Here is a 27,843-nt window from a genome sequence, read left to right on the forward strand (position 1 = left end):
GTCATCGGTTTTGGTACCGTGTAATCACGGCCTACGTTTCGTTGCGTGCATTTCTTCGATTGGATTTCCTCACAATAAAAAAATCGTACGGGAACGTAGGCAAAAGTTCTATCCAGCAGGCAATACGGTTCTCGCAGTGTTTCGCGCCGCTAAAGTGGGCCGCACATCTAGCCACACACGAATTTGGGGACAGTTTGCGTGTACATCCGCACCCATCCCCCGTTGTGCCTGTTTTGCCAGACCAAGCGGCTGCAGTCCCAGGGTTTTCCACAGAAATTTTCGTCCCGCATCGTCTTCCCCTGCCGCGCACAGTTCGTCACCCAGTTCCAGTAAGCGAAGAAAAAAGATTGAATAAGCGCAACAAAGACCAACAGATCCGATCGAAACTGCATCGAGCCATCCTTCTCGGATTTACGCGCGTCCTACGACCACTTCCCCCCTCTCTTTTGCTGACCACATAGTGCCTCGTGACTAATACCTACGAGCTGGGGGAAAAGGGTCACCGTGTGGATGTGGTCTCTGGCCGAAAGTTCCTAATCGTCTCCGTTCGACAAGGAGGCGTTCATCTGTACGATTGCGTATCGTACCCTCGGGTGAGCACCTAGGATCGCGAACGGAAAATTGACATCGAAACAGATCAAAGTAAGCCAGCCATACTGAACCGTTCCCTAGTGCGTACCGTGGTGCGCACACCGACGCGTATGCGATGGGTTCAATGTTTTTGTTTTGATTATTGCATGCGGCTGGTTTTGGGCAACAGCGGAGCCATTGGAATGCTGTAGCAACAGATCCATCAGTTCCTGTGGGGACGGGGGTGTTCGAGGGGGAACTCGTCGCAGTGTTCGAGGGGGACAGTGTGTGTGTGTGTGGGTGTATGTGCGTTGATCGATTAGTGTAAACGACATTCGTCACAACTAGCAATAGAGAATCGTGAGAATACGTGAGTCTCGGGCTCCGTGTTTGTTGTTGGGTTAGTGTTCCCATCTGGACTAAATCTGGGGTAAGCTATGAGTTCTCACCGTCCGCTACCGCACGGTCATGGTTCGACAGTGCCTTCTGCAGCAATGATCGAGCGTAGCGGCGGTGTCAGTGTGGTGGTAAACCCCCGGTTCGAGGCCGACAAGCAAGCTTGGGAGGATGCGATCCGGGGGTACACCGGGAATGATCCTCTCGATCTGTGGTTCAACTACATCACCTGGTACGAGCAGAATCAATCATTCGATCGGGCGAACAATCTGCGCTCGATCGTGGAAAAGTGCTTGCTGCTTTATCAGGACACGGAGGGCTACAAACAGGACACGCGAATGGTAAAAATATGGATGAAATACGTAAGTAGCATCGCAATTGGTATAACACAGGCAAAAATGGGTAAACACATCGGATTCCGTTTTCTTTGTAGACCAATATGCAGCAATCGCCCGCCAGCTTCTACCAAATGATGTACAAGAAAAACATTGGCACACAGTGCGCCAGCTTCTACATCGGTTGGGCCGACAGTGCGTACAAGCAGGCAGAATCGATCTACAATCTCGGCATCGAGATGAAGGCACAACCGATCGAAGAATTGCACGAAGCGCAACGAATCCATCGTCTGTACAATGAGTCCCTTGCGAAGAAACGTTCCGCTAGTACGATGGCCGAACAGCAGCAGCAGCATCAGCAAATCGGATCGCAAAGTCCACCACAGAAGCGGTTAAAACAGGAACCAAGCTACCAACAGGTGAACAATCAGGTGGCGGCGACAGCATCGTCCCATTCGCACGGCACAAATGGAGGAGTAATCGCAGAAGGGTCGAACGGAACGTCCACGCTAGGAACTTATGCAAATCAACAGCAGCATGGTTACTATCATCAACAGAAAGCTTCGGTGCAACCGGGAAGCTATTACCTGCCGGCAAATCCTTCCAATGGTACTTACTTCAGTAGCAACGGCCAGGAAGAATCATACCAGCAAGCCAATTCATACACGTCCGGCGAAACTGGAACACCTCCCGTACCTGTGTCCGCTTCCTCCCATACCCACCATCCACCCGGCCCGCATCAGCTTTCGAACGAAGAAAGTTTTCGTGCTGCGCCATCGAACGGTGGTCAGCAACAGGAGCTCGTCGAACAGCAACCACCACCGCCAGACCTTCGGAAGGAGGACGAAAATACGACGCTGGAATATCGACCACCTCCGGACGAAAGCATTATTGAATGTAATCTCAACAACTCAGCGTACGTGATCTCTTCCTCTCTTAGCTACGTGTACGATGATCCCGATCTCGTGCAGTACACGGTCGCGGAAGAGGTCCGTCCCGTACCGGAAGCTACCAACCGGTCAGAACCGCCCTCGGTGGTAAATGACCCCGCGTACGACAGTGATGCAATTTGCTTGCCGGCAAATTTCGTCCGAGAAGCGAAATCTAACCACGAAACCTGGGATGTTCCGTTGTGCCTGGAAGAGCCGTACGATCCGAATCGGCGTTGCTGCTATCCGAAACATCTGGTCTATCCGGATCTGCATGCCGAACGGCCGACGATGGAGTTTTCACTGGAAGAGATTCGTGCGAAACGGTGGATTGAGCGTAAACGTCAGCAAGAGCAGCAGTTGCGTCAGCAGCAGGAAGAAGAGGAAGCACAAAGACGGGCAAAGATCGCCCAGCTGGAGAAGGAAAAACAGATGCGCCAGATGCAACAAATGAAATATCAGCAGCAGCAGCAGCAGCAACAGCAACAGCAGCAACGCGTATATCCCTCTCAGCAGTACACAAATGCCGCTGGTGGACACATGCCGCAAGCAATGCAAACGCAACCGAACAGCTACCATACGCATCAGATGCGCCAGGGATCGATACAGCACACGAGCAATTTCTATCATCAGCAGCAGCAGCAACCTTACCATGGTTACAGCAATGGTTACCCAGCAACAACTGCACAGATGCAGCCACATCATAGCTATCAGCAAGCGAATGTTTCGGGGTCGGTGATACAGAACCATCATCACCATCCGCATCATCATCATCATCATCCGCAGCAGCAACAGCAACATCATCATGGTGCAGGGTCACACCATCCGCATCACTCACCAGTGCCAACAACTCACATGCATTCGCCAACTGCTGCTCCAATACAACCGTACGGACAACACACGCAACATCAGTACGCGCAGGTTAATCACGGGCATCTTCATTCACCGCAACCTTACCACCAGCATCAGCACCCGCAGCAGCAACCGCATCATGTGCCGTACGAGAGTTACAATCACAACAGCTATTCTCCGGCTCAGCAACCGCTACAACAACAGCAGCCAACGCCTCCTCAGCAAGAAGTACCTCCCCAACGGACGTATCAAAATATGACGAACGTTCTATCCCCGTACGGGTATAACAGTCCGGTACAGCATCTTTCCGCGCAGGAAGCGATTGCTTCCCGGCCGAACACGCACTATGCAATGGCACCGCAAACGCCACCAACCCATCAAGTATATCCGCAATCTCCCGGACATCAACATCCGCAGCATCACGCTCACCAGCAACCACAGCATCATCAGCATCCAGCGATGGTCGGTATGGGTGTGTCACCGCAGCAACAATCGACGAGAGGACATGCGGTACTGCCACCACCACATCATCAGCAACAATCGCCCCATCAGGAGCAGGGCCATAATCATCCTCATCATCATCAGTACACCTCATTACAGTACAATGCGAACGAGCAGCAACCGCAAACGAAACCGTATGCCGCCGTACCTGTACCGGCAGGATATGCCCAGCAGCAGCATGGTCAGGATCCAGCTAAACATAACGCTGCACCATCGCATAGCTATAGGCACGGTGCAACGGTATCAGAAATGCATGAGCCACAGCCCGCTGTCAACGGTATGACGAGTGGGGCATATGTCAATGCGCATGGACACATGCACTTGCAGCAACAGCACCCGCAGCAGCTGCATCATCAGCAGGACACTCAACATCAGCAACAGCTGCAGAATCCGCACACCATTAACAATAACCATGGCAAGTACAACGCAAACTGTGATGATTTCGAGGAACAAATAGAAGCGTCCACGATACGCTTTTCCACACCGGCAGAGAACGGTACCAGCCGAAAGCAGACGATTACGATCAAGTTTAAGAAGGAGAAAACGGGCCTTTCGTCGTCACTGGCCGGGGTGGATTCACCCTCACCAACGGGTGCGGGCGATGGTCCGGCTATCGGTAATGCAACCGCTCACTCCCAACCATCGACCGGTGGTACGGCTGAGGAGCAGATTGAACAACAGCCACCACCCACCGGAACACCGATGGATGAAAAGCCGAAAAAGCACAAAAAACACACTAAAGCACGTCCGGAACCGATGCGGACCAGTGTGGCGGGATCAGACGGAGGACCGGTGGGTGGCAGTAAAGGCAAGTCAGCATCCAAAGCGAAACACTCCAAAAAGAAGCAATCGTTGGCGGTGGCCGAACAATCGCAGGACCATGTGGACGACGCGAACCTGCTGTTATCGTTCTCACGGCCGGAAAAGGACGAAGATTCCTGTCTGTCGATACAGTCCCAAACGGATGCATCTTCGGTTGGGTCGAAAAAGAAGAAAAAATCTAAACGTTCCAAATCGGCCACCAAGGAGAAGAGACAAAAGCATCATCGGTACGATCTGGATGAGAATTGTCGTGCGCAGGTGGAGGACGACGATGAGGAAGTAGGACCGGTGAGGCGGAACGGTGTACGCCGTCGCGTTGGTGTTTTGGATGATGAATATTCGGAAGGCACGGTTGGCGCTTATGAGGGTGCCGATGGGGATGAGGAAGAGGAAGATGATGATGGTGTGCAGGATCAATACTACGAGGTCGGCGAGGAGGAGGAAGACGACCAGGAGAACGGGTTGGACGACGATGAGGAGGAGGAGGAGGAGGAAGACGAGGAGGAAGAGTATTACGGTGAGGAGGAAACAAGCCGTGAGACAACCCAACGGCGACCGATCGGTAGTGGGCGAGGAGAATTGAAGCGCATCATCCGCCCGGATGAGGACGATTCGTCCTACCAATCGAACTCGGAGTTCAACACGTCGTTCAGCAACATTTCCTTTGCCGGTGACAATAGCAATGGGCCGTTCCATTACGGCGGTGGTAGCAACTGTTCAACGCCGGTCCGTCGTACGCAAACGTCCGGCGGTGGCGGTTTCTCGAAAACATCCACCCCGGTCGGTACGTTCCGGTACCTTCGGAAGCAGGAAACGAATCTGTCCAACCTCGGGCAGAACGAAGACTCGATGAACTCGACCGTGGTCGAGAGCAGCTTTTTCCAGGCGGGTGAACACGACGAGGAAGCGCGCCGGCGCCGTCTCGAGAAGGCACTCGGTACGATCGAAACACACCTTGGCCGACCGTTTGTTGATCCGTTCAATGGTGAGCTGTGTCGGGCGTTTCTGACGAAGGTGGACTTTCCGTCGCGGAACCGTGACCCGGCCGACAACTATCACCTGTCGAATGCGAACTTGCCGAAGTTGTTGAAAGGTCAAACGGCGAACCTCGGTGGCACTGGGTACAGCATCGAGAAGGAAGTGGGTCGCGGTTCGTATGGATCGGTGTTTCGTGCGGTCAACACTCAGACTGGGGCCGTGGTGGCGATCAAATACCAGAAGCCGGCCAACACGTGGGAGCTATACATCTGTACGGAGGTGAAAAAACGACTGACTAATCTTAAGATGGTACGTACATGGTTTCTTCGATCTTTAAAGATCTTTCTATTAATGTAAACGTTTGTGGTGTTTTTTTTTTGTAGTTGCCCGGCTTTATGGATATCAGTGCGGCAGTAATTGCACCGAACGCGAGTGTCCTCGTGTCCGAATTTTCACAGTACGGTTCCCTGCTTGACATTAACAATAAGATCCGGACCGCGGCCACTAGAAAGGTAACTGATCGAATCGAATTTAATTGCGCTCGCTGATCGATTAATATATTTGTTATACTTTGTACCGATCCGACAGGTGATGCATGAATCTCTCGTGATGCACTTCAGCTGCCAGATACTTTCGATCGTAGAGTATCTACACGCTTGTAACGTAATCCACGCGGACATCAAGCCGGATAACTTTCTGCTGATGAAAATGTAAGCTAATTGTAATATTGTGTTAATGTTCCTCCAAGATATTTGCTTCAAGTGTAAAGAATGGCAATGGTGGTGGTGCCATTGTGAGTTGTACGATGAACTCATTATCGTAAAATGGATTAGATTCGTCAGGTGGAATGTTCACGACACCGGACAACCCAACCCGTAAAGTATCGTTAAAGAGTTCCACAAGAAAACATACTTTTCGACAAGAACAAATTGAGATGGAGTGATGGTAAGATTGGCCCCCCTCGAACTAGAGCGGTGTTCAAGTGGATCAAAGTAGACCGTGGAGTGTGGAATCTATTGATACACTTTATCTTAAGCGTTTCTTATCCTTCGATTAGGTTCCGATCGATTAAATTCTTCGGACAATGCAGTAAATGTTCAACCAAGTGCAAAGGATGTCACGGATGTTGAATTGCCTGCTTCACCTTCAATATTTTGCAGGGTTAAATAACAGATAGAATTGGATGTCCATTTGTCAAAGTTCCTTAAGTCATTTTCAGGAGAAATTTTTTAGATTTTCTTACAATTTCTGAAGATTTGATGTCAGTTTCGTAGACTTCCTTTTGAGACAAGATCTTGTAGGAGGAACAGGGAAACTATAATCAATTTGATTCAACTGCTAACGGTATGTCTCGTTCGAACCCATCCTTACAGACCATCCCGCGATCTGGAGGAGCCAACGCTGCGTTTGATCGATTTTGGCTGTGCCATCGATATGAACTTTTTCGAACCAAAGCGCCAGTTTAAGAAGGTAATCATTTGTACCCTTTTCTACTTTACAACAATTCACCATTTGGCGTTATTTCGTTTGCGACCGCAGGTTATCCAAACGGATGGATTCACGTGTATTGAAATGCAGGAGGGACGCCCATGGTCCTTCCAGACGGATCTCTTCTGTGTGGCCGGTACGATCCACGTGATGCTGTTCGGCGAGTACATGCAGCTGGTGAAGAAGTACGAAAGCGGTTGGGACATCAAGCAGAAACTGCCCAGGTTGGTTCTGCGCTCATTGGGCGCCGGTAAAGAAGAGTAACAGCGTTTCACCCTGACTTCTAATGCTTTAGGTATCTGAAGAAGCACGTTTGGACGGAAGTGTTCCAGAAGCTGCTGAACATCAAGGACATCGACCACATGCCTAGTCTGCCCGATCTCCGACGGCTCATCAACGAGGAAGCGTACAAGATGGACTCCGAGCTGGCGACCCACATTCGTTCGCTGTCGAATCTTCTGAAAAGCCGATAGAGTTACACGGCCGTGTTTGTTAGCTGTTATCGATATCGATACGGGGGAATGCGGCTTCGATACGCATCCGAGCTGCTACCGTTCTGTTGTGTGATGCTGCCAAGCACCGGGGAATCTTGTTTTTTTTTTCACTGTGACGGCGCTTGTTCAAGGCGAGAAGTATTAGTAAGCTATATATTGTAAATTGTTAATAGTAGTCGGTTAAGAACTTCTTCCATCCAACCGCAACCCGATAAACGTGGATAGGAGCGATATAGTATATTCCAAAGATTAATTTGAATTATTGTTGTACATTATCATTTTGCGTAGCTTGCTAATTGTTTCCTGCCCAATGGGTGCGTTAGTGCGTCTAGAGGCGCCGAACTTTAATCACCTTCTGCAGCAGAAATCGGCTTATTTATCATTTAGTCCATTTAAAATGCGATCAACAGGACGGTTTCTCGTTATACGTTCGCGATTCGCTGCACGTTAGCAGAATTATTTCAACCCTTTTGTCCTATAGACGTCCCTAGTCTTGAATTTTCCCTCAGTTGTGTATACGGATGGCTTATATCTCCTTAGTGAAGCATTAGTTCGCGTTAAACTTTCGTTCTTGATTGTAAATAATTTATGCGAAAATAGACTGGCGGCACCAGTGGTAGTAGGAGTAGTAGTGGTAGGGTAGTAAGAAGTAGTAATACCGGGTGTTCTTGATGTAGAACCGAAAACAAGGTGAAGAAGGAGGCAGAACACAAGCGCCTAGACTGAATGCATATACACACACCGTTGCCATCGTTTTGCTGCAGGTTGTACGTTCCCAATCTAACCTGCGTTATCCCGCGTCATATACCTGCCGCCGCCATCCTGTCAAACGGGCCCTCCGTTTGGCAAGATATTGACTGACTTTCGCAGAGAACGAGATGGCGCATTCACGTGTAAATGTGTGTGTGTGTGTGCGTGGGAAAGAGGGTGTATTTGGTGTGCGTGTGTCGGGTTGTTTTTGTTTTCTTGTGTTTGGTGTGCAATCTGAATGTACATGTCCGCCTGGTTGAGTATGGAAAGGCGCGAAAAGGAACGTTACTGTATACTACTACGAACTGGTACGAACGATAACGCTCAGAAGGGAAAAGCCGCAGCAGAAGGATACATCATTAGGTTGAATCAAAACGAGTGATAATGTTGCAGAGTAGCTAAAAGGAGCATAAACAAAACTACTAAGAGAGAAAGAGAGAATTATATAGCACGACGAAAGATGAAACAGAAAATAAATGGAACAAATCGGAAAAAGTAATCAACACATTCGGTTTACACTACCCAATTGCACCGAAATGAAATGTCTCACCAAAATGTATGTCCGTTTGTGGGTAGGTTTATGCCACTCGTTTCGGTCTTAATTTTATTTCCTGCAAACTGTTACAATCTAAACACGCTTGCCTCTACAAAATAAAACAAACAAAAAAAAACACCCTAATGTTACACGTTACGACATTGTATATAGATAAATGTATACATATATATAAGTGTATATAAATACGAGTCAGGAAATGTTTCGTTTTGTTTAGTTTGTTTGTTTACTAGCGCGCTTTTGACAAGCCAACAACAAGCAGTGAAAAGGGGGCGAGTTGCACCAATCATAGATGAACATTGGCAGAAACAAAATGCAATGCCACACTGATTAGAAATGATTTCCACACCTGTTTGGTTGGCGTTGTGGGGACACATACAGTGAACAGATGACACGAAAAAAAGAGCAATGCGGAATGCGTGCGATGCTTCAAACGTTAAGCGTAAAACATTTTAAAGTACTTTGTTGTTTCTCGAACATCCACGTCCATCACTTTTGGTGAAGATTAATTAAGCAAAAGAGAGAGAAAGAGAAACAGTAAAAAAAAAACAAAGCCTTGAGCACGGAAATGGCTGTTTTACAGTTATTGCCGTGGTCTGCGTTTCGATTTTTATGTTGATTTTCGTTGCTCCTTAAAGGAGATCCATCCTCCCAAAACAGATTGAAGGGGGGACTCGTTTGGCTCGTGTTGCACCTTATCTTTAAGCTTAATTTGTTCTTGGCGCACCATTGCGGGGTTTGTTGTGATGGGGACGACTTCTGACACGTGTTTAACAGTGGTGAGGACGATGTGCATCCCTACGATATAAAGCCCCTAACAATTGTGCTGCGCAATTAGTAGAGTCCCCGGTGAGGTGTTTTTGCGCCTCGCTAAAACCTACTTCGTGCATCGTCAACGTCTAATAGGAAACGTGTTGGGAGCATATTAAGAGCTTCCATCTAATTCGACTCTCCGACATCTTGCCTACACTAATAACCTTATAATCCCTGAATGTACTCCGGAATGTCGTTTTGCTGCCCGTTTTTGTTGTCCATTTTTTCCCAGAGAATGCTTATTATCGAGGGTACATTCCAAGCTTTCGCTTTGCACTTAACTACTTAAACCTTCTGCTGCACTTTCGCCGTATGAAGCGATTGTAGGGACATTGATCTGAAGCGGGAACGTGTTATCCAAAAAACCATTTCCGGGTCACATTCTTCTAGCGCCAGAACTTGTTGAACAGATCCATGAAGGAGTCGTAAATCATGAACGTAATTGCCACGTCCAGACAGACCCGGCTCAATCGCGGCACGGTACCCTTGTAGAACGCCATCGGTCCCTCGTTCTTCCAGATCTGCAGCGCACAGTCGGCCGTGTTTTTGTACTTGGCCGCCTCGAGACCCTGCATGCGCGTCTTCACCACATCGATCGGCGTATTGCCGAACACGGAGGCAGCTCCGGCCACGGCACCGAACGCTCCGACCATCATCTTCGGGACCGGTTTGGAAGGGTCATCGCCCTTGTACAGATCCTTCAGCGTTTCCATCACGTAGAACCGGATCGCTTGGTTCGAGCCCTGCTTCAATATGGTCGCCGTCAGGCCCTTGTACACCCCGGACAGACCCTCCTGGCGCACAATCATACCGACACCGTGGAAGAAACCCTTGTACTTGGGGGTCGCACTGCGCTGATCGTTGATGAACTTCACCTTGACCGTCTCCATGGGCGTTACGGCAAGGATGGCTTCTGCCACACCCGCTCCCAAACCTGCGAGCAGCTTACCGGACGTGCTCAGCTGTCCATTTGTGTCCATCAGTCGTCCCTTCAGGCTTTCGAACGCCCCAAACCTAAAACGAAACATACAAAGACCCACAAATGGTAAGCTTTTCGGAGCTATTAAACTCGGAATGGTGTAACGCCGCACTTACCGGACAGCTGATTTCGGGATGGAACCGTACAACAGTACGCTCAGCCCACGATACAACCCCAGCACACCGTTCGTCTTGACCGTCTTCTTCACGCAGTCCATAATGCCGTTGTACTGCTTGGTCGCGCCCTTCTCGTCCAGCTGCAGCTGCGTTTTCACGTACTCGGTCGGGAAGGTGATGCAAATTTCTATACCGCCCGTTATGCCACCGGCCACGATGCCCTTGAGCCCCTTGGCCCCGGGGGCAGCGGCAGCAGCACCGTGCTGTTCCATCCATGGCCGACCACCGAATGGGTTGCGGAATTGACTAGAATGTTTGTTCGGTTGAACGAAAGCGGACAGTACACCTAACCGATCCATCGTAACGGTCTTCTTCACTCTATCACAAAGGCTAGGCCAGGCCAGGAATGTTGATGCGGTACAACCTGCAGATCAGCGTGGCACGTTTCTATGGCAGTAAGGTGTGTGCGTGTGTTTCAAATGACTTCCTTTTGACTTGTGTTGATGGGGTCGATCAGTTCCGGATGGTTCTGTTCATTAGCGTGGATTACTAAAATGAAAGAGAAAGTAAAATTGTTGTTATAATCCTGGTTGTTTATTCTTTTAACAGCCTCAAAACGACTCAAGGTACGTCGCCTAGCAACGAATGCTTTGGAGATGTAGTAAAAATTAGTTTAGAAAGTCAATATATGACGGATATGATCTAGTAGACTATACAGACTGTATTTTATAGGACCAGACAGAACTACAGTAGGTAAGAATAATGTATTGACGCAGTTCTTCCGGAGTATCTTGGGCCTTTACTATGTTATCAATTTATGTGTTAATTGATGTAAGTTAACAATATACATAAGTTTACAAGATTGTTCTTTTGATGGCAGTGTTTTAGTAAATGGCAAGTAAGTACATCAACAGAACCACTGTTTAACATGCCTAGGTTCTTTGGAAAACTCTTGATGTTTGTTCCCTAACGTATTCGTATCAACTGCAATGTCTGGAATAGAGCAATTCACAAAACATCAGCAGTTGAACACCTTAAAATCACAGTATCTCACTCTTTTAAGACAGTGACGTAATCGTTTACAGTGTGAGCACTTCTTTATAACATTAGCCGACACGTGATCACGGGTATGATGCCTCTACAACAGGAATGGATATTCAGGGAATATCTCAGAATACCCGATGTCGGATGGATGGATGGATGTCGGATATGAAGTTCTGTACACCACTCAGCTCTTATAGTGCTATAGATAGATAGATAGATAGATAGATATTTCCAGTATCACTTCTTCAGAATATGATCTTCAATAAAGCAAAATACCCTGAATGTCCATAAACTACCACGCCTGGTACTCTTACTGGACTGAAACAGTCACATCACATACTATTCTACTATCTCTAAGTCAAACATCACAACCTCGTAAGATCGACGCCTCGTCCTACGGAATATCATTGAGAAGTGGAAGGCTTTGATTAACTTAGGCGATTGTGTGACACTACTATATATAAAATTAAACTACTATATCCAAATAGTAACAGATTGGAGCTGAGACATGTTGTTGAATGCTTAAGTTTAAGTTGGGTTATGGTATATGGCTAATGGCATATGACATCAATGGCTTTTCAGTCCATAACTAAGCGCCTTAACAACATCTGATCTCAAATTAAGCTAGGCCAGATACTAAAATTGATTTAGTAGAAGGCAGAACCAATCACAAGAAATATTGCTATCCTCTACAGCGATTTTGATGAAGAATATATTTTAGGCAAATAGTTCCTTGTTCGTTTTGACTTGAATCAATGACTTGAATAGCCCCAGGTCTCCTAATAGTCAGTCCGGAATTATAACAATGCAGACAACTCAACTGTCCTAAGAAATCAAACATTTTAAGGTCAATTGCAAGTAACTTCATGGCAAAGCTTCTCAAGGAAATGCATCTATCAACAAATCTCACACAACAAGGCTAACTCCCATCAGTGACGTTGTATTACAAGTCGGTCTACATCATCCACTAGTATGGCACAAGACTAGCGGCCTTCTACAGACGGCACATACAGAATATATACATATTTATCCACACCAGCTACACAACCCAACCGAACAACAAATGTTTGTGTTTTGTTGCGTTCAAAGTTCGGGTTGCATTTTTTGTTCTAGTTGTGCACAAGATAAATTGCACCATGGCGGGGTTTTATAACGCAAAAAAAAAAACTGCAAAATAACAGTTGAAAATTTGTTTTTCGTTGCAATCACCAAACAAACATGGGAGTCTATACAAGCGTTCCACACCAATCCGTTCGCGCACTACCCGTTCGTGGTTATGTCGCATGACTAGACATTATTCCGCCAACTCACACAAAACGCACACGAACACATATTCCAGCACGATCGGATGTTGTTAAGGGTAGTGGCGGCCCGTGGTGTCAAATCGCACCCTTCTCTGTCGCCAAACGCACTCCGCAACTCATCCAACCCCGGGCGATATGGTCGCCAATTTGGGGCCGGCTGTGAAGTGTGTTGAGTCGCGTTCTGTTTGCTGGACATGCTTTGGCGGCTTATCGCGATTACGGTTGTGCAGCGCGTTGTCTAGCAACAGGGCGAGAGAAGGGTGCTAGATGACTTCGCCGGCTATGTCAGAAAGTGGCTCTGGAATAGGGTTGTCCAGCCCGCTTAAACATCAAAAACGACGAAGTTCTGAATCGAGAGTTCAATGTTGCAAAGTTTGCAAACCTCCACACATCACCAATGTTGCTATGGCAATACAAACCCACCACGACACGCCCTCTATCTGTGATGGTGGGCAGATTTCGGGAACGAAAACAGCGTCGTAAATTGGCGAAAACGAAAAGTCAATCAACTGCACCCTTGAACTTGGGAGACGTTTCATTACGACGAATTGCCGCGAGGGGCTGGAAACCCGGGCAACTGAGGGTGAAAGCAATTTCCGAAAGTTAACTACCACCAACAAGGGTCCCTTTTATGAGCGCTCAAGAATGCAAAAAAGACACACACACAAAATTCCAAACCGGTTTATTGGGACTGTCCATTATATAATGCACGCCCGTCCGGTCCGGCAACTCTTGCCACAGGCAAAGGGAAAAGAGACATGGCGTACACGACCAACATAAGCGGTGGAAGCCATTCAAGCGGTATGAGACAGCGATCCACTATCATCACGTTAGCATTGATGGATGCCGTTATCAGTTGCTGCCCGTTACAAGTATTCGCACAAATAGTCCCGAGCGATTAGATGAAGTTGCAGCACCGGCAGCGCGTACATGGCGTGCAGTGAAAAGGTCACCAGAACAGCTGAGCATATACAGCTGCGGGATGTCTAGTAACCTTGACTTGCACTTTCCACATCATCATCATGCACTGTTGCCAACACGGAAACAGGAAGGTCAATCCAAACAACTAGCTCCCACAGTTCCATTCCACTTCCACAGTTCTCGCGAGATCTTCTCAAGATCATCCTGGCTGACGTCATTCGGCTAAGTTTGGTGTTCGACTTCTTCGAACGATTATTCGGTGGATTTCGTTTAGCAAGTTCTCGATTTGTAGATTTTCGTTCGTATCATCGTTGGACAATAGAGTTCCCCGTGCTTGGGACGCTTGCCAAGCGTGCTCCAACAGAACGGAGTTTGCACTCTTGCACAAATCACTTGCGGACGTGAGTGTGCGTGCGAGAGTAAACGCGTGCACTACTTATATACATTACGCAACGCGTGAACAAGTTTTGGCCGGCGATACTCCGTAAACACACGATTCACCACCTCCCTCTGGTGGCACACTTTCACAGTCCACGGTTTTGTGGGCCTTCGCCGATGACGTTACGGTCGCGGAGTTCCATAAAAACCAACAGATCGCCTACGAGTTTGGGAGAAGGGAGAAACTTTTGCGTCGTAGTCGCACAACTTCCACAGCCTACTTCGAAGGGCAATAACAACCCTTCTCAGATAGGTTGGAGTTACCGTTGTTGCACTATTTCGGGCGGGGATGACACTACTAACCGGCTTACTAGATGACACGCACCGCTCCCACAAAGAGGCTGAGAGTGAGGGAGACAGACAGATAAACAGAGCGCGCAAAAAGATGTTCGCGGGAATGCGTGTGCACAGAAGCGTGCGCGCGCGACCGATTCGAAGTTCGGCAAGCAACTAAACGACTGGTGGCGGCTGGACGTTTCGCTTTCGAGTCTATCGCGCTTGGCATTTGTTTGGGGTGTGGGACTACTGGGTCTGCCCGGTGGTACGTGCATGGCAGCCATGGGAAAAGGGTTGTTGCCTCACACACGCTGGTTTACAACGGTTCACCGGCGGGGTCGTGTTATGGTATTGGAAGGTGGCGCAAACGGATTTGTGCGTGGAGTGCACGTGCTGGGCGGCGTAGCCAAAGTGGTATGGGACAGCGGGCAGCACTTGACCAACGCTCTCTGCGTCTTAGCTTCTGTTTATCCAAACAATTTGTGCGTTATCGATTTAACAACGATTATTAACAATTAGCAGGTTGATTTTAATGTTTGTACGAAGAATCAGATGGGTGGAGAACATTATATTTTATATATTTTTCTCATAAAGTAATACTTAAGCTTTTACTTAAGCTAGTAGTAATAGTCTTTTGGAACAAACGTGATTTTGTTCATCATCAAACATTATCTTGACAGGACATGGCATCTTCAACATCCCTTAGGAACTAATCAATTACTTGCTCTGAATCACCCCTTGGAGTGTGGTACATAAATGCATGAAAGCGAGCAAAGCACGACAAAAATTCGATAATGCTTGTCTTGAACACTTCATCAGCCTCGCAACAGCAATCGACACTGATAATGGAACATCAGTCTTACCATTCGAATGTTTTACATTATCTACCCGGGCTGTACGAGATGATTCATTTTGAAATAGGCTTTATCACATTCGGGATGATCTCAAATGGTAAAGAATGAGAAAAAATAAAAGTGTTTGGTAATTTAAATGATGAAGTTTTAAACAAATACTAAGAAATATTAATAGTGAAAACAGTTTAATTCGACTTAAACTTATTTGAGTTTCACCATATTCCACAGTTGCTATTGATTTGCATTTCACTGTAAAATGCGACTGCATCACATAAAACAGACTGCATCGAACATGCAGGACAAACATGAAACCGACCAAGACAAATCGATTCTGTTTCTGGCTAGCCTGATTCCCACCTTGAAACTATGTATATCTTGGCAATCAGGCATGGAACGAGCCGAGGATTGCTTTCTCACAGTCCTACACAGTTGTACACGACTGTTGCTAGAGTACCCTTCGAACAGTGTCGTGTTTGTGTGGCTTGCTGATAGAGCGCTACCTTAGCTAAACCGCTGAAACGCGCAACATTTGTAGGGTTCTGAATATGAAAACAAACCCGACCAAAACATTGCTTCGCTGCTTCTTCTTGCTGCGGGAATTTCCTCACTCTCTCTCCCTCTCTCTCTTTCTCTTTGCTTCCTCATTGTTCCTTTCACACACATTCACACCGACTGTCTGTTTTGCTATCGATTTTCTCTCGAGCCGCCTTATCTGTATGGTCACGCACTTGTTTCGGAGGAGCTTCAGCTTAATTTTGTTAACATAAAACTCTACTCACCACATTCGATGCGAGCAATAATTCACGCGGGTTACCTATTTCGGCGAATTAAAATGCAACTTTCTTGTAAGCCAGCCACACACCTACGCACTTATTACCGCGGTTTCAAGTTGGATTGTCTAACAACCTCTATCGGCAGCGGCTCCCATCATCACTGACGACAAATGTTTTCCCACCATGCACGCAACTGATAACGAACAATCGTAGCAAACGGTACCACAACCTGCTCACCAATCCGGACGGCTTTTCTGATCGCCGTTACTGATAAATCTCGATTCTACACTTATGTAATTTCTCCGGCAACCGCCTTACGTTGGTGGACGTCTTCTTCTCCATAGTGGAACAACTTCACAATGAAATACTCTTCTGCCACAAGATGCGGCGCATATGCGTCCGACACTGGAATATGACTCAATTCGGGTTGTTGCGCTCAAGCGCAGTCTACACACATCAATATGTTGTATGTTGTTGGTTTGTAAGGTATCTATGGACGTTTTTTTGAGTATCCTTTCACGAGTGCTTTTTAATGGAGAATGGAAATTAAATTAAATGAACTAGTGAATAATAACAATTCATTCAATAGATGAGGGCGCGATTGCATAAAAATTAAACCGAAGATAATTTGGTTAAACGTTGACAGTTCATGGTGTGTGCACACCGTGCTTAACATGCATCCGGACGGACGATGATCGTACGATACAAAATGACGTCATGCTCGTCCAATGATTGTTATGCTGGAATCCGAGAGAAAATCGAATGCGCCCCTCCTATTTATGCTCGCTTTCCACCACCCTTATTGTCATGAACATAAAATTCTCGTCTAATCTTCTTTTTGTTTTGTGTGTGTGTGTTGAAGCGTTACCTACGTACACTTTTCGTGTGATTTATGAAATATTTTTAAATAAGCTACCTTTTGGGGATTATCCGAATTACTTTATTTTTATCATACATATTGGTGCAGAGCATAATTGATAATGTCCTATTCGCTTCTTTGGTCGGTTCAAAGTCCATGTACATTGATTGGATTCACAGTGATTGTAAAACGTTATCCCCTTCACTGCACCAAAACGAACACTTTTTCACAATATTCGCGTGCTATCTGGTTCGTAACATAGATAAACGACCTTCTATCTCCAGAAATCAACGAATACATAGAGAATTCCGCCCCATCAACAGCAACGGTTTTACTGGTGCATTTGAACGGTTGACACGATGCGTTATCTTCAACCGTTACCGACGAGAGTTACAGCTTGTTGTCGCTAGAGTGCGCTCGCTATCGGAAGGTTGAGCCGAAGCTGGCCGACGCAGGTGGTCGTCGGTGCGTATTTAAACGCCCTTTCCGGAGAAAGAGAGCCAAGTTCGGTGCCAGACACAGTGAGAGACGGTCGTCGATTTTCCCGATTCAGCGAACTCGCGTGCTTTTTCCAAGCCACCCTACATTTTACATCCGTGTAAAACCCGCATCACCTTACATCCACAATGGCCGTCTTTGAAGGAAAGAAGTACAAGATGGAGAAGTCGGAGGGATTCGATGACTACATGAAGGCTCTCGGTAAGTAGGTGGGTGTGTGCGGTGCACTGTTTGTTGAAAAACGCCGGTCCGTTTGACTTTCTGTGATAAGGTGATGAAGTTGCGAAATGAGTCTGTGGTTTGAAAGATTTTTTGCGTTCCAGTGAGATCAAACGCTGGCAGAGCTCACATCAGTGACTGCATCGCGTATTTACCTGCATCGTTAACTAAAGCAGCACGGAAATGCGATCTGTGGGTCAGTGTAATCTAGAGCACAACGCGTGAGATGATCCGAATCTGCCAATTGTATCTCACTATGTGCGATCTCACTCATGCACACACAGCATGCGGAGAGTGTTCTCTCAATCGCACCGCATCGTACGATAAAATGTGCGTTTGCGCTGAAGCGAAAGAGGTGGGAAAGATGGGGCAACACGTCAGCGCTAGCCCAATGTAGCAGGTATTCTCGAGAACTTCTGCAACAGAAAGAATGTGATCCTGCTGGTTTTTTGTCTGAAGCTTTGGCTTGTATTTTTAAACCGTCGTCTGATGAAACGCATTCTCCGTCCAACGCCCGTGTTTGCAAATTGCACAGAGTTCGATGCGATGCGCTGTCTCCCTTGCTCAAACGACCGGCATTTTAGCCGGCCGGCAATGCCATGCACTGATAGTGCTTCATTTCGGTGCGATTGTCACGGTTAGTGGCGGACAACGTGGCAAAGCAGCGAATATCTGCGTCTCGATAGGACGGAACAGGTCAATGGACTTTCCAGTACTTGTACAAATGCACATTTGATTGCGTGCTTGGTGTTTGACACTTCTCATCCGCTCTCTCTGCAAATTGATACAACGATGAATGTGCGAGCGAGAAGAAAGAGGATGCGTAATGTTCTATGCTTTCTCTTCTACCTCATAGCCTGCTTGAACGCTTGAATACTTTCCAAGCTGTCACAAACGGCAAGCAGAGGATCCGTTGACCATGTGGTGTTTTATGTTTAAATTATGCTGTTTGAAAATAAATGTACGCACTCAGCACATTTGAGCCATGCTTGAAGTGGCTCATGTCCAGTGTCCACTTGCACTGGACACACCTTTTTTTCGCGTCGTCAGGTTGTCTGCGGCCCGCAAACAGTCGATTAGATTAATCAACATTCATTCCCCACAGAATGTGTCTGCAAAAGGAAGCATCCGAGTTAGAGATCTCTTTCGTTCGCTGCATTGCACCGTTTAAAAAGCCAGACAGACACATCCGGAGAGAACTTCTTGCCGATGGGCCTTAGTACTTGTGCCGGTCAGAGGGAAACAATGTCATAACCAATCGGTTTCCCTGTGCGGTCACCTCATGAAACTGAGTTCCTTTCTAGTTGGTGCATAAAGAGAACGCATCGCTCGGTCGGAGTCGGTGTGTGACTATTGTGAATCAATTAACTTCCATCCAATTGTCGGTCAGTCCGTTGTCAGTGCCTTTACTCTTTCTGTCCCGTCCCATCGCTTTCGTCCAGCTCACATAACCACCGTGAACAGTAGTCGTTAACATTTTCTCATGCTACCCGAGGTGACACTTGTCAACTGGGCCGGAGTCACCAACCCGTCCTCCAGAGCGTTTGTCCTGTCCTGTGCCTGGTCAACGCAGCGGAATCTCTGTTCAAACTTACGACCCGCAGACCGCCGGCCCACAGACTTAAGAGGTTCAATTGGTTAAAGAAGAGGGCAGCATAATTGAATCAAGAATCCATTATATTATCCCATTTACACTGGTTGCGCGGTGTTGGACTGCGGCAGACAACTAACGTCGATGGCGGTCCGCCGGCTGTTGTTATCTGGTTGGTGGTTGGTGGCCCCATCGACAGCTGATGAGCCCGATGACGATAGGAGCGTTGGGCAAAGTGTCCAAAGATAGCGAGCTGTTGGGAGGAGAATAATACATCAACCTCATTAGCATCGCCAAATTCTTCGTTCATATCCATGCCCTTGGCCGTATCAGCTGATGAGTGTAACACGCTTAATCCGATCCTCACGGAATACGCGCATTCAATTACATTTGACGTACGGGTGGATAGTAACGCCACATTTGCGCAAGACGCGTAATTATAATGATCACACGTGCTTCCCTGTTGTCCATGCACACCCCAGGCGAGTTACCTCTAACCTGTTGCTAACGATTCTGTCAAGTCGACACGCAATGTTTATTGCATAATTTCGGTTCGTTTAAGCGTCACTTGAAATTACCACCGGCACCACTAAACGGCTCATCGCATCGAGGGCCAACCGCCGAGGGTCGTGCCAGCGACTGTGAATCGAACTGGAATTAATGTCTTTAGTCGTCGTTGTCGTCGTCAGTAGGGAACCGTAATCGATAACGGCTGCGAAGAGGAAGAGGAAAAAGTGAGAAATTTAAACCAAAGTCATTGCTGAGGTGGGGGAAAGAAGTTTGATGGATTTATTCGACTGTAACCAGATAAGCGATGATAAGACTCGCCTCGCCTGCACTCTAGCCGGGAACTCTGCACACAGAGAGCTTATGGACGATGCCTTTTTCTTCACGTTTCAGTCCGTCACACTGATTAAAGGACTAAATGTCGATAAGCCCCGACAGAGGTACACCCAGTGGGGCGAGTCACTAGCAATAGGAAGGACTCCCAAGAATGGACTGCAGATCGATGTTCGATACAAAGAAATGAAACAGAGGCAGCCTTCTGTACCTTCACAAAGCCACCGGGTGCAGATTGCAGGGGACTTAGTTTGAGATTCGAGATTACGACGAGCGGCAGATGGAGGTAGCATTCACACCTTTGAACCTTCCACGACGAACGGGCCGCTTATCGGGGATCGTAGGTAGAGGCTTACCGCTTGAGCCCTCGTGTGATCCGTTGAAGTAAACATAATCTTCCCGATTGTTCCCTGGCCGGCACTGGCTCTTTGGGGAACGGTGGAGCAAGCAGAGGAGTAACGTATTATCAGGCAGTGGTACATGGAATACGAAATAGGAAGGAGATGCTGTTGTGTAACGATGATGCAAGGTGTCGTATTTTGCAGGAGAATGTTTACTCCCTTTCTACTGTGAGGGCAGAATGTTTTCGTACATACGATCGATTGGAAGTCGGCAGAGTCCAACGAGTAACGCTCTATCAGAGTCAAGCGATCGATGTTGTGTGCATGCTAATCTTGAGACATCCATAAGAGACGACCACAGAACGTGATATGCCTTCCAGTGGTTTAGAACCAAGCTTGCACTTGTCCCACTGATGTCCAATGAAGGTCCACGCAGTAAACGTCCAGAACAAACCTGAAACACACCTGACCACACCTGAAATACGACGGCCCATATGCATCAGTTGAATTAATTTCCCACTCCACACCAGGAAGTCTGCGATCCGGCCAACATTGGAATAAACGCTAGGTTTGCTAGGTCAGTTGTGGACTTTGACGAGTGGACTTTGACTATCTGTGGTTGTGGTTTGGCGAACACCACCACGCGTTGTTAGAACCTGAGTCCCACAGGCAGAGGGTTATCAGCTGTTTCTAACGTTCGTCAGATGTAGTGACATGAGGGTGCGTTTTAGAAAGCTTCTTCTGAGTGATATCATGGACCTATGTTTTGCCAAATCTTTGTCCAGTGTCGATGGACACACGAATGCTTTGACATTATTTGCTTACACTTGACCCAATACTAACGCGGGATTCCTCATTCTTCTTGACAGGTGTCGGCATGGTGCTCCGCAAGCTGGGCAACAGCATCTCGCCCACGGTGGAACTGGTGAAGAACGGTGACGAGTACACGTTCAACACGCTGTCCACCTTCAAGAACACGACGATCAAGTTCAAGCTGGGCGAGGAGTTCGATGAGGAAACCGTCGATGGCCGCATGGTCAAGTCCGTCTGCACCCTGGATGGCAACAAGCTGATCCACGAGCAGAAGGGCGAGAAGCCGACCACGATCGTGCGCGAGTTCACCGCCACCGACCTGACCGCCACCATGACTGCCGGCAACGCCAAGTGCGTCCGTTACTACAAGGTTGTATAAGAGGGCCACCACCACCAGGCTTCTCCCGGCCCCGGAGCTGCATTCGATCTGTGACCGAATGGAAGGGCGTTCGGCCGGCGGGAAGGCTCGACGGAGTAGGACACCCTGTGCTTTCACCTCATCCCAGCATCACATTTCCAGCATCATTCGCATTTATATTTTATCACAGTCGCGAGAGGAGGAGCGCAGTAGCAACGAACAAACTATACGATAACAAGCAGGATCCTAACAGTGGAGTTGGTTAAGGACTCTGCAAAGGGGGCGTGAATGATTGTGTGTGTTTGTGTGCATGATGTAATAATACGAGTCCGCCAAATGTCGGCTGTTGTGCGGTACGTGTGCGTGTGCACGTACCGCAAGCAATAACGATAACGAATAATGCATTTTGCTCATTGCTGATTGTTTATGTACATATTTCGGATGAAATACTATGATTTGATCATAATTCTCGATTGTTTTGTTGCTAACAAATGCTCGTCAAGAATAAAACAGACCAAGCCTAACGGATTTATAATATACAGCTTAGCCTATTGTTAATGGGTTTCGCTTTGATGACAATAGCGTTTAAAGGTGAGTAAGTATTATTAAATTGATGCGTTTAAACACAGATTTCAGCAAGCGATCTGTGAAATTACCGAGGCAAATGTTCGACCTGACGCCATGTGGGGTAGAATGAGGGAATGGAATAAAATAATGAGATATACATCCAACGAAATAAAGCATCAGTAAATGTTCAGAGCATATTATGTCAAATGTTACAGTTGAAATGGTGATCATCATAGGCGCCATATCAACCTGCTTGAGGTCTGATTATTATAAGCATGAAAGAAAATATGAATAATTTTGAACACTTACAAATTCAAGTAATACAAAATGCTTCTTGTTACCTAAATGATGTTTCTAGTCATAGATGTTATATTAGGTTCAGTTCACCAAGGCCCTTGGCAATCCTATGACTCCATAATCTCCAATATTGTTGGAAAAAAAGAAAGGTTGGCGCAACCTCTTGTCTAGTCTAGGCGCGACCAACATAATATACTACATTTGGTTCTTCTTTAGTTTAACTTTAGTTGAACCATCTTGCGGACCAATTCGAATGAAGAATCAAGAAGATCAAGAGCCTCAAGGCTGCTGTCTACCCGTTCACACCACATCAGAACAGCCGGTTTTCGGATAATACGATGGATTCTGCTTCATTATCACACGAAGTTCTCGATATTCTTTCGCGAACCGGAGAGAAAGGCCTCGCGAATCGCCTGTTTGAAATGTCCTTCATAGACGAGTAATCTGTTGCTTCTATGCAGAATCAGTCAAGACGGCATTAAAAAGTATCATTGCGCATTAAATTGAGTATTTATGTAGTTCGGATGTCTTCAGGACTCTATTTGTTCAATTTAATTTCAAGATGTCTTTACTTGTACTTGTATGTTTTATTTCTTGTACGTTGTCTTTATTTTAGTTGGGTAGGAAGTTTTACGCTGTAACGAACCAAAGATTTAATTAATGTAAATAAGTGATACAAAAATAAAAAAAAAACAAAGTTTTTTAGTATAAATCCGTTAGGCTTGGTCTGTTTTATTCTTGACGAGCATTTGTTAGCAACAAAACAATCGAGAATTATGATCAAATCATAGTATTTCATCCGAAATATGTACATAAACAATCAGCAATGAGCAAAATGCATTATTCGTTATCGTTATTGCTTGCGGTACGTGCACACGCACACGTACCGCACAACAGCCGACATTTGGCGGACTCGTATTATTACATCATGCACACAAACACACACAATCATTCACGCCCCCTTTGCAGAGTCCTTAACCAACTCCACTGTTAGGATCCTGCTTGTTATCGTATAGTTTGTTCGTTGCTACTGCGCTCCTCCTCTCGCGACTGTGATAAAATATAAATGCGAATGATGCTGGAAATGTGATGCTGGGATGAGGTGAAAGCACAGGGTGTCCTACTCCGTCGAGCCTTCCCGCCGGCCGAACGCCCTTCCATTCGGTCACAGATCGAATGCAGCTCCGGGGCCGGGAGAAGCCTGGTGGTGGTGGCCCTCTTATACAACCTTGTAGTAACGGACGCACTTGGCGTTGCCGGCAGTCATGGTGGCGGTCAGGTCGGTGGCGGTGAACTCGCGCACGATCGTGGTCGGCTTCTCGCCCTTCTGCTCGTGGATCAGCTTGTTGCCATCCAGGGTGCAGACGGACTTGACCATGCGGCCATCGACGGTTTCCTCATCGAACTCCTCGCCCAGCTTGAACTTGATCGTCGTGTTCTTGAAGGTGGACAGCGTGTTGAACGTGTACTCGTCACCGTTCTTCACCAGTTCCACCGTGGGCGAGATGCTGTTGCCCAGCTTGCGGAGCACCATGCCGACACCTGTCAAGAAGAATGAGGAATCCCGCGTTAGTATTGGGTCAAGTGTAAGCAAATAATGTCAAAGCATTCGTGTGTCCATCGACACTGGACAAAGATTTGGCAAAACATAGGTCCATGATATCACTCAGAAGAAGCTTTCTAAAACGCACCCTCATGTCACTACATCTGACGAACGTTAGAAACAGCTGATAACCCTCTGCCTGTGGGACTCAGGTTCTAACAACGCGTGGTGGTGTTCGCCAAACCACAACCACAGATAGTCAAAGTCCACTCGTCAAAGTCCACAACTGACCTAGCAAACCTAGCGTTTATTCCAATGTTGGCCGGATCGCAGACTTCCTGGTGTGGAGTGGGAAATTAATTCAACTGATGCATATGGGCCGTCGTATTTCAGGTGTGGTCAGGTGTGTTTCAGGTTTGTTCTGGACGTTTACTGCGTGGACCTTCATTGGACATCAGTGGGACAAGTGCAAGCTTGGTTCTAAACCACTGGAAGGCATATCACGTTCTGTGGTCGTCTCTTATGGATGTCTCAAGATTAGCATGCACACAACATCGATCGCTTGACTCTGATAGAGCGTTACTCGTTGGACTCTGCCGACTTCCAATCGATCGTATGTACGAAAACATTCTGCCCTCACAGTAGAAAGGGAGTAAACATTCTCATGCAAAATACGACACCTTGCATCATCGTTACACAACAGCATCTCCTTCCTATTTCGTATTCCATGTACCACTGCCTGATAATACGTTACTCCTCTGCTTGCTCCACCGTTCCCCAAAGAGCCAGTGCCGGCCAGGGAACAATCGGGAAGATTATGTTTACTTCAACGGATCACACGAGGGCTCAAGCGGTAAGCCTCTACCTACGATCCCCGATAAGCGGCCCGTTCGTCGTGGAAGGTTCAAAGGTGTGAATGCTACCTCCATCTGCCGCTCGTCGTAATCTCGAATCTCAAACTAAGTCCCCTGCAATCTGCACCCGGTGGCTTTGTGAAGGTACAGAAGGCTGCCTCTGTTTCATTTCTTTGTATCGAACATCGATCTGCAGTCCATTCTTGGGAGTCCTTCCTATTGCTAGTGACTCGCCCCACTGGGTGTACCTCTGTCGGGGCTTATCGACATTTAGTCCTTTAATCAGTGTGACGGACTGAAACGTGAAGAAAAAGGCATCGTCCATAAGCTCTCTGTGTGCAGAGTTCCCGGCTAGAGTGCAGGCGAGGCGAGTCTTATCATCGCTTATCTGGTTACAGTCGAATAAATCCATCAAACTTCTTTCCCCCACCTCAGCAATGACTTTGGTTTAAATTTCTCACTTTTTCCTCTTCCTCTTCGCAGCCGTTATCGATTACGGTTCCCTACTGACGACGACAACGACGACTAAAGACATTAATTCCAGTTCGATTCACAGTCGCTGGCACGACCCTCGGCGGTTGGCCCTCGATGCGATGAGCCGTTTAGTGGTGCCGGTGGTAATTTCAAGTGACGCTTAAACGAACCGAAATTATGCAATAAACATTGCGTGTCGACTTGACAGAATCGTTAGCAACAGGTTAGAGGTAACTCGCCTGGGGTGTGCATGGACAACAGGGAAGCACGTGTGATCATTATAATTACGCGTCTTGCGCAAATGTGGCGTTACTATCCACCCGTACGTCAAATGTAATTGAATGCGCGTATTCCGTGAGGATCGGATTAAGCGTGTTACACTCATCAGCTGATACGGCCAAGGGCATGGATATGAACGAAGAATTTGGCGATTGTAATGAGGTTGATGTATTATTCTCCTCCCAACAGCTCGCTATCTTTGGACACTTTGCCCAACGCTCCTATCGTCATCGGGCTCATCAGCTGTCGATGGGGCCACCAACCACCAACCAGATAACAACAGCCGGCGGACCGCCATCGACGTCAGTTGTCTGCCGCAGTCCAACACCGCGCAACCAGTGTAAATGGGATAATATAATGGATTCTTGATTCAATTATGCTGCCCTCTTCTTTAACCAATTGAACCTCTTAAGTCTGTGGGCCGGCGGTCTGCGGGTCGTAAGTTTGAACAGAGATTCCGCTGCGTTGACCAGGCACAGGACAGGACAAACGCTCTGGAGGACGGGTTGGTGACTCCGGCCCAGTTGACAAGTGTCACCTCGGGTAGCATGAGAAAATGTTAACGACTACTGTTCACGGTGGTTATGTGAGCTGGACGAAAGCGATGGGACGGGACAGAAAGAGTAAAGGCACTGACAACGGACTGACCGACAATTGGATGGAAGTTAATTGATTCACAATAGTCACACACCGACTCCGACCGAGCGATGCGTTCTCTTTATGCACCAACTAGAAAGGAACTCAGTTTCATGAGGTGACCGCACAGGGAAACCGATTGGTTATGACATTGTTTCCCTCTGACCGGCACAAGTACTAAGGCCCATCGGCAAGAAGTTCTCTCCGGATGTGTCTGTCTGGCTTTTTAAACGGTGCAATGCAGCGAACGAAAGAGATCTCTAACTCGGATGCTTCCTTTTGCAGACACATTCTGTGGGGAATGAATGTTGATTAATCTAATCGACTGTTTGCGGGCCGCAGACAACCTGACGACGCGAAAAAAAGGTGTGTCCAGTGCAAGTGGACACTGGACATGAGCCACTTCAAGCATGGCTCAAATGTGCTGAGTGCGTACATTTATTTTCAAACAGCATAATTTAAACATAAAACACCACATGGTCAACGGATCCTCTGCTTGCCGTTTGTGACAGCTTGGAAAGTATTCAAGCGTTCAAGCAGGCTATGAGGTAGAAGAGAAAGCATAGAACATTACGCATCCTCTTTCTTCTCGCTCGCACATTCATCGTTGTATCAATTTGCAGAGAGAGCGGATGAGAAGTGTCAAACACCAAGCACGCAATCAAATGTGCATTTGTACAAGTACTGGAAAGTCCATTGACCTGTTCCGTCCTATCGAGACGCAGATATTCGCTGCTTTGCCACGTTGTCCGCCACTAACCGTGACAATCGCACCGAAATGAAGCACTATCAGTGCATGGCATTGCCGGCCGGCTAAAATGCCCGTCGTTTGAGCAAGGGAGACAGCGCATCGCATCGAACTCTGTGCAATTTGCAAACACGGGCGTTGGACGGAGAATGCGTTTCATCAGACGACGGTTTAAAAATACAAGCCAAAGCTCCAGACAAAAAACCAGCAGGATCACATTCTTTCTGTTGCAGAAGTTCTCGAGAATACCTGCTACATTGGGCTAGCGCTGACGTGTTGCCCCATCTTTCCCACCTCTTTCGCTTCAGCGCAAACGCACATTTTATCGTACGATGCGGTGCGATTGAGAGAACACTCTCCGCATACTGTGTGTGCATGAGTGAGATCGCACATAGTGAGATACAATTGGCAGATTCGGATCATCTCACGCGATGTGCTCTAGATGACACTGACCCACAGATCGCATTTCCGTGCTGGTTTAGTTAACGATGCAGGTAAATACGCGATGCAGTCACTGATGTGAGCTCTGCCAGCGTTTGATCTCACTGGAACGCAAAAAATCTTTCAAACCACAGACTCATTTCGCAACTTCATCACCTTATCACAGAAAGTCAAACGGACCGGCGTTTTTCAACAAACAGTGCACCGCACACACCCACCTACTTACCGAGAGCCTTCATGTAGTCATCGAATCCCTCCGACTTCTCCATCTTGTACTTCTTTCCTTCAAAGACGGCCAT

At 47.3% G+C, this 27,843-nt stretch overlaps 4 protein-coding genes across 4 annotated transcripts; 2 read left to right on the forward strand and 2 right to left on the reverse strand.

Moving 5' to 3' along the window:
- Positions 1-1,007: 1,007 nt before the first annotated feature.
- On the forward strand, positions 1,008-7,344 carry LOC128719879 (mediator of RNA polymerase II transcription subunit 12). Its single transcript, XM_053813519.1, has 7 exons — positions 1,008-1,328; positions 1,400-5,692; positions 5,767-5,895; positions 5,972-6,093; positions 6,757-6,853; positions 6,923-7,095; positions 7,167-7,344. Exons 1-7 carry the CDS (start codon positions 1,008-1,010, stop codon positions 7,342-7,344), a joined length of 5,313 nt encoding a protein of 1,770 aa, XP_053669494.1.
- Positions 7,345-9,867: 2,523 nt separating this feature from the next.
- LOC128719180 (putative tricarboxylate transport protein, mitochondrial) lies at positions 9,868-10,935 on the reverse strand. The gene is made up of 2 exons (XM_053812803.1): positions 10,577-10,935; positions 9,868-10,495 (listed from the first exon to the last, which is right to left on the reverse strand). The coding sequence occupies exons 1-2, from the start codon at positions 10,933-10,935 to the stop codon at positions 9,868-9,870; spliced, it is 987 nt and encodes a 328-aa protein (XP_053668778.1).
- Positions 10,936-17,671: 6,736 nt separating this feature from the next.
- On the forward strand, positions 17,672-21,726 carry LOC128708353 (probable fatty acid-binding protein). The gene is made up of 2 exons (XM_053803327.1): positions 17,672-17,744; positions 21,404-21,726. The coding sequence occupies exons 1-2, from the start codon at positions 17,672-17,674 to the stop codon at positions 21,724-21,726; spliced, it is 396 nt and encodes a 131-aa protein (XP_053659302.1).
- A 2,062-nt stretch (positions 21,727-23,788) lies between these two features.
- Positions 23,789-27,843, reverse strand: LOC128709544 (probable fatty acid-binding protein). The gene is made up of 2 exons (XM_053804551.1): positions 27,771-27,843; positions 23,789-24,111 (listed from the first exon to the last, which is right to left on the reverse strand). Exons 1-2 carry the CDS (start codon positions 27,841-27,843, stop codon positions 23,789-23,791), a joined length of 396 nt encoding a protein of 131 aa, XP_053660526.1.

This window comes from Anopheles marshallii, chromosome 2 (genome assembly GCF_943734725.1).
Source record: "Anopheles marshallii chromosome 2, idAnoMarsDA_429_01, whole genome shotgun sequence".
NCBI classification, from domain to species: Eukaryota; Metazoa; Arthropoda; class Insecta; order Diptera; family Culicidae; genus Anopheles; species Anopheles marshallii.